Source organism: Silurus aristotelis (assembly GCF_946808225.1).
Source record: "Silurus aristotelis genome assembly, chromosome: 25".
In the NCBI taxonomy this organism is placed as follows: domain Eukaryota; kingdom Metazoa; phylum Chordata; class Actinopteri; order Siluriformes; family Siluridae; genus Silurus; species Silurus aristotelis.
In genome coordinates this window covers 5,383,954-5,391,453 of record NC_139598.1, presented here as the reverse complement: position 1 = coordinate 5,391,453, position 7,500 = coordinate 5,383,954, and the positions used below count along the sequence as shown (strand labels likewise).

General features: G+C 35.2%; 1 protein-coding gene across 15 annotated transcripts in view; it reads left to right on the top strand.

Moving 5' to 3' along the window:
• eya1 (EYA transcriptional coactivator and phosphatase 1) overlaps positions 1 to 7,500 on the top strand; it is a 51,184-nt gene that overhangs the window by 3,961 nt on the left and 39,723 nt on the right. For 5 of the 15 annotated variants that reach the window (XM_083530272.1, XM_083530282.1, XM_083530274.1 and 2 more), the window contains exon 2: positions 4,949 to 5,076. In XM_083530272.1, coding sequence (XP_083386398.1) covers positions 4,953 to 5,076 — 124 coding nt within the window. In that variant the 5' untranslated portion in view covers positions 4,949 to 4,952. Of the gene's footprint in view, positions 1 to 3,188; positions 3,606 to 4,948; positions 5,077 to 6,169; positions 6,236 to 7,500 lie in introns of those variants that run through there. The other 10 variants (XM_083530276.1, XM_083530279.1, XM_083530281.1 and 7 more) reach the window with 7 other exon arrangements.

The window sequence follows — 7,500 nt, the reverse complement described above, 5'->3', positions numbered from 1 at the left end:
ATAGTAGTATTTAAATCCAATCAAATCAGGTTACTTTAGGATGTACACACTGCTTGATTTTCCACGTAGTAATAAATGTAGTTATAATGTTAATAAATACGCACATACATATTGTATAAATGAATTGTTTCCAAATAATAAAGTATAACCCGGGACATTTCAGATGCAGCGTCTTTCTTGATCAGTATGATAATGAATTTTTTGTTTGTTTGAATTCAAGTTAGTAAATAAATGAAAAAATAAAAAAATACATTCAGCACTGATTCCACCAGGATTAATATATATATATATATATATATATATATATATATATATATATATATATATATATATATATATATATATATATATATATATACACACACATACACACCTAATAACAGTATTATAACTGCAGTATTACAATATTATTGTTATTTTTATAATTATTTATGAATATTGTATTGAATATCAATGTAGATTGTGTCACCATTTAGTAGCTTGCGTGTGTGTGTGTGTGTGTGTGTGTGTGTGTGTATACATGTGTGTGCTCATGGAAAGAACTGAGGTATAACTACAAAAAAAAAAAAAAAAACACAACCTCAGAGCAAACAGTCGTGAGTGACGTGCGCTTGGTCTTTATTTATTTTTTTTGATGACACCGTGCTTTGTTCCTGTGAAGGCGGTGCTCAGTACAAGCTCAATTGAAACGTGGACATCAAAGTGCGCTCTTCTTCTTTCTCTCTCAAAGCTTGTTAGGCTTTTTGCACTTGTTTGCGCTTCACCTGCACACGCTCACCTGCATGAAGCCACGCTGCTCACTATTCTCTGTCTCGAGCTGTAATCTGTAATCTCTTTACTTATATGCATATATATCACTTCCATCTCATTTCACATTGCACACTAATACAAGAGGCTGATACTGTATGTCTGATATTGTTTTTATACTTTTATACAGTCATACTGTGGTTTTGTAGGTTGTAGTAGGAACAGCCTGTAGTTGTAGCTCGGGTGTTCGATAATCGCTTAAATAATATCAGTATTTTTGAAATAAGCGTTTTATTTGAAACAAATTTTTTATATATATCACAGGTGTAATGTTACACAAAATTCACAGTTCGGCACGTACCTTAGAAGGAAGACGTGTAAAACAAAAAATTGCTTTTTTTTTTTTTTTTTTTTTTTATCAATGCAGATTATTATTAACATTTGTAAACATCTACAGTCTACATTTTTTAAAACCATTTAAAAAAAAATGCCTGCTTGGTAAAATAATATATGAAATTATATTTTATAAAAATAAAATAGAATAAATCAAATGAATGCAATAAACCTTTTTTTTATATTGATTCAATTGAGTAATCAATTCAATTGCCATCAATTAAATTGATTAATAGTTTACAATTGTTAGACCACATTTGGGTAATACAGATATGTGTGTGTGTGTGTGTGTGTGTGTGTGTGTGTGTGTGTGTGTGTGTGTGTGTGTGTGTGTGTGTGTGTGTTTGTGTGTGTTTTCAACATTTAGTTAATTAAGTAATTTTCTGAAGATATTATCTTTTTATCAGTTTGATTTAATTAACCATACTTTAACAAATGTCTATTTCTTCTATCCTCTGTTCATTGACGCACTAAAATGATTGACATAAAACGCAAAAGAATCCATAGCCCTAGTTAACGCCATGGATTCTTTGGCATTTTTATTTTTGAGCAAAACAATTCATATTTCCAGTACGGATTAAGTAGTCACAGCGACACTTCACTAACTGTACAAAAGATGTAACATACAAAAGATTGCATTCGGGACACGTGTGCACCAAACCGAAAGCCCTGAACCGAACAAATACGTTTACCGTTACACCCCTATATATATATATATGTAGAGAGAGAAAGAGAGAGAGAGAGAGAGAGAGAGAGAGAGAGAGAGAGAGAGAGAGAGAGAGAGAGAGAGAGAGATATTTGAAGGAGAAAAAAAAAATCTGTGTCTGATTCACATTTGAGTCCCTAAAAATATTTTATAAATATTTTATAAAAATGGCACACAACAGGAAAACAAACTAGCACATTACCGTTTAAACAACATAAAAAGGTCTATGAGTATGAGTAGATAAGATAACCCTTTCCATAAGAGAGAGAGAGAGAGAGAGAGAGAGAGAGAGAGAGAGAGTGAGAGAGAGAGAGAGAGAGAGAGAGACACAGAGAGAGAGAGAGTGAGAGACAGAGAGATGGTTGCCAGTGGCACTAAAACTCATCTAAGTTTTGTCTATTTAATACATTAACACTTTATATATCTATATCCGCTCAAGTTTGTTACTGTGGCTTTAAATCTTAGTCACTGACCATTTTTTCCTCAATGTTTCATATTGTTTTTAATTTTGTAGCTTTTCAATAAGAAGCTCTGTGCCACAGTAATAAATGCTGTATAAAGTGTTGACGTGTTGAAGCATAGGAACACTAAATGTTAATTCTAGTCTGGGGATTTAACAGATAAACCGTCATTAATTAGAAAGGAACTCTTAGGCACTGAGGTACTTAGAGAGAAAGAAAGTGTGAAACATTTAGTTTTCAGTGTTCAGATACATAGACACTGTTAAACATGCATGCTTGTGTTTTTTTTAGCTTTTCTTTTACACTGATGTATCAATGCAATGACTTTTTGTGGACTTTTCCAAGGGTTAAAAAGCAGTAAACTCCGGGGGAGAAAGTGGGCGACCCAAGCGGCTCACAGGGGTAATAGAGGGCATTTTGTAGTGTCATAAGAACCATATGTGGCTCCATATGTTCTCCGCATTCTCCATTTCCAATTTGACCTCGTCGCCAGAGATGGACTGCCGTTTTAGGGGCTCTAAAGTGCTCTCACCATCGCTTTTTTTTCTCTTTCTTTCTCTCATTCTTTTTTATCCCTTACTCCCCCCAACCAAGCACATGCTATTGCTTTCCTCAGAGTCGCCCGAGGCAGAGTCATTAGGAACTGTCACAGTGCAGGGAGATAAATTTGAGATAGCGTCAATTGCAGATGAAAGATACGGTGAAGATGCTAGGGGTGTTGCGCTCCACTTGCTTCTGTTCAACAAGTTCCCATCTCTCTCTCTCTCTCTCATTCTCTGTGTCCCTCTGTCTTTTACCTCCCTCCCTCCCACCCTCTCACCCTCCTTCCTGCTTACCTTGGCTAAGCCGCTTTTGCATGTTGATTGGGGGAGGACTAATCCAGTTTGCAGCTGTCGTAGTCCAATGATGAATCACCTTTCCCTTCGTTTCGGGCCCGCTCTTTCGTTCTTGGGAGGAAGGAGGGAGGACCTGGAGGAGGAAAAAACGTAGACAATGTGCCTCTCTGTTCCTCCTCTGTCTCTCTCTCTCTCTTTCTCCTCTCTCTTTTTCTCTCACTGTCTCTCTCTGTCTGTCCGTCTGCTCAGGAATAACAATAATGTTTTCTCAGACAATGTCTATTGTGTTACGGATGGATCCGGACAGTGACAGTGAGCTAGAATAACAAAGAGGGACGTTGTTTTCATCGCAGGTGGGGGAGAGACACCAAACGAAAAGTGAGAAAAAAAGAAAAGCAAAAAAAAAAAAAACGAAGAAAGGAAAGAAAAAAAAAAGCCTAGTTGAGAATCATCACGTTTCAGGTAAGAGAGACCGATGACATGAGATGATGCAGGAAGTGGTACAGGAGTGTGTTTGGGGGGGGGCAGAGAGTAAAGACATCACTATTCCTTTCTGGAATTGTTCTGATAGGTAAAACTTTGCTGTGACTTCCTGTTGTATGTGTGATTGTTAGCTTTTTACAGTCTAAACAGGAAGTCATGTAATCATATAATCTCTAAACTGGTAATGTGTGCATCGTTCTCATTTTGCGATTGTTGTTGTTATTTGAAGCCGAAAAAAAAAGCTGAATGTTTTCTGATAGCCGGAGTGTTTAGCGTCAGATCGAGTTAGCTGATTGGCCGATCACTGTAATTGTTCCTTAACGTCGTTAGAACAATAAGGCTTTTAGCAAAGACAAACACAGATGAACATGTGTTTGAGTTTTGTGGCCATGCTCTCTCTCTCTCTCTCTCTCTCTCTCTCTCTCTCTCTCTCTCTCTCTCTCTCTCTCTCTCTCTCTTTCTCTCTCCACACACACCCACACAAACACACACACACTGGCCTTCATTTGCCATGCATAATAAAGCGATGCAGATGATAGAATAATGTTTTTAGTGGTGCAGTTTTCCAGAAAAGGAAAACTTATTTTAATTCTGTCTTTTTATTTCTCGTTTCCTGGACTTGTTTCCTTCTTGTTAACACTGAACTACACCAATCCCAAAATAAGATAAAAATGTGTGTGCATGTGTCATTTTGTGTGTGTGTGTGTGTGTGTGTGTGTGTGTGTGTGTGTGTGTGTGTTTGTTTGAAAATAGCATCATGTGTGAATGGCGTGAATTATTACTGATTAAAATGAGCAAGGCCAGTCAATCGTCAAGCGCCTCATTAATTGTTAAATTCGTGTCAAATGTAATTTGTGTGCCTCGGGGGACATTAAGTGTTTTTGTCTCGGGAGACGGCGAACCGCGAGCGTGTTCGTTGGAACGCGGTTTTAGTAACGGGTGCAGGTCCAGTGATTATGAGGATGAAAAATAAGAAATAAAATAAAATACATAAAGAAAGAAAGAAAGAAAGAAAGAAAGAATGAAAGAAAAAAAAAGAAAGAAAGAAGGAGTATATGGAGTACATTAGCCAAAATATAAGTAATAATAAGTAATCATTAATAAGTATTAATTCTAATAATATTATGTCTATTGGCCCTGCTTCTTCTTCTTTTAGTTAGTTAATTAATTAATTAATTGTATTAGTTAGTTCAGCTTGATTTGTTTTGTTTTAATCCAACCTTAATAGTGTATGAATAAGAGGTAACAAGGTATTAATTGAGGTTTACCTGTATATTATACTGTATATGTGCTCATATTTACCGTGCCTTTATTGTTTACAGGTCTATGGAAATGCAGGATCTAGCCAGTCCGCACAGCCGAGTCAGTGGTAGCAGCGAATCTCCGAACGGCCCGAACCTCGACAACTCACACATTAACAACAATTCCATGACACCAAATGGCACTGAAGGTACGAACCGACTGATTTATATATTTGTATGTTGTAAAACATCCTTCCTTCTTTTTGAAAAGTGAGAAAATTAGTATATATGTGTGTAAGAGTTTTCATAGTTCTGACATATTAGATATTAGCTTCTTATTTGACACATTTGAGTTATCATTTGATTGGGTATATGAATAACCGTCTCTATTTACTATTTGTCAAAAATATAAAAAAAAACAAACATTATATTCTTATATAATATATAAAAATACTATAAACTTGTATAACCCTGATATTAGGTTATTGGTAGATTGTATTACGGTAATTAGAATTTTTAAATACGAATCTATAGGCCATGTCTACTGTGAAAGTGCACTTTATTTGACAAATGGTATTTTAAATATTTTTATGTTCATAATTGGAATAATAAATAAATTAATAAATTAATTTGACTATTAATTCTTTCAAAAGAAAGTTATACAGAAGGAAAAAAAAAACTGGTGTGTTACGCATAATGCACCTGATTATCTTGAAATGTAAAAAAATACAGTAAGGAAATTAATTTTTATGTTTAAATATTCTAATATAAATATTTGATATTTAATATAAATATATTTAATATTTAATATAAATTATTTAATTATAATTAAATAATACAATTTTTTTAAATGATTATACAAAAAAAAAAAAAAAAGAAGAATTTGGGAATCCTATCGAATATTATGAAGTCATATAATGTGTAAATGATTTAAACGGGTATTTGCTATTTCTATATGCAATTTATAAAATATTCATCGCACATTGTGTAAACTTTTACACATTGCATTTGTGTAATTTTTTTTAAATAAAGTGAAATGAGGCCATTATGATCATTGTCAAAAAAGAAAGAAAAGAAAAAAAAAAAAAAAAAGGGGAACAGAAAAGAAAAGCCAGGGTGGGTTTGAAGAATGTAAGTCCGATGTTGTGTGCTGATCGTATTTCAGCCTGTTGGGAATCTTAATCTCTCTCTTTTTTACGCATTCTCAGTTTACATAATGTGATTTGTATCCCGCCTGTGCCGTGCCGAGCGCCCCATTTTTGGTCATCTGCCCCTTTTCTGTGCCACTCTCTCTCTTTTTAGGTGATAACATCACTATGCTTACGACAGCCGACTGGTTATTAAGTTCTAATTCGCAATCCACTGCAGGTTTGTGCAGAAGCAAATGAGCAATGAAAGGACAATACTTGGTGTTTGTTTGTTTGTTTGTTTGTTTATTTATTTATTGAACAGAAAATAAATCCGATTTGTTACCTGGAAATCTATAAAATCTTCTGTACATATTGGCTTCAACTGAATTCCTGAGATTTTACCGTTTTTTTTTTTGTTGTATGTTTTATTGTTGTTTTTTTTTAGTGGAACCATTCAACTATTGTACCTTTCATTAGGGTTGTGTTTGTGATGTGTTGTGTTGGATTGGATTGAAAGCATGGTTGAAGTTGTGAACAAGTGCTGAAAAGAAATAGAAGGGAAAAAAAAAAGCTCTTCTCTTGATCACAGTATTATGGTATGCTATGAGAATTTAGCGCGCTAGTTTGTGCATGCTAGTTTTCCCTGCTTTTTTTTTTTTTAAGAATAGAAAAAAAAGAAGGAGGGAAAATGCTGGTTTGTCTTGAGGGAATCATGTTCGCCGTGTCGAGCATGAGGGATTTAACTGGGCATGACTTTATACCCACATAGTGGATTTAGTGTTCATAAAAAAATATGTAAAAATAAGACTTCTTTCCTTCTTTCTCACTCCTTTGCTAGCACATCTTTCTTTTCCTCTTTTTTACACACTCTTTAAACCCTGTCTATCTTCTCCTACTCCATCTCCCTTACTTTCCTTCCCTCTCTCATTTGTTCTCCTTCATTCTCTCTGCTTTTTCTCCTTCCCTTAGCTCTTCCTCCCTCCCTCCCCTTCCTTCTCTCTTTCTCTTTCTGAAACGGATAGATCGATGTGTTTCACAGATACGGGTCCGTCTGAAGCCTGAAGTCTGAACCCGTGCTGTGAAATCATCTCTTTTTCTGCCCCGGTCAAGCTCATAACTGTTTTATTCGCTTTTTTGACGTCTCAATTCATCCTGCACGTTCATGCATTCCACAACACAAAGTGCTTAGACTCTTTTTGGCCCTTTATTCTCACTCTTTATGCCTGTTTTCCTCTTTTTATGCCACATAAAACCCTGCGGTAAGAAACACGATGACTGATAAATCAATGATATGAACTGACATTGATTGAGGTTTCAATAAGAAAAAAAATGTAGAATTCTGTATCCAGAACAGCTGAAAACTCTGACTATAGGCATGTAGGCATGTGCCAGTTTTACAGTTAATATAATTGTAATATAACTGCGTAAGACTCTGTCGCAACTTACGACCTTCACCTAGTGGTGTAGCAAAACCACAAAGGGCATTTGGCAGTGATGTGCTCA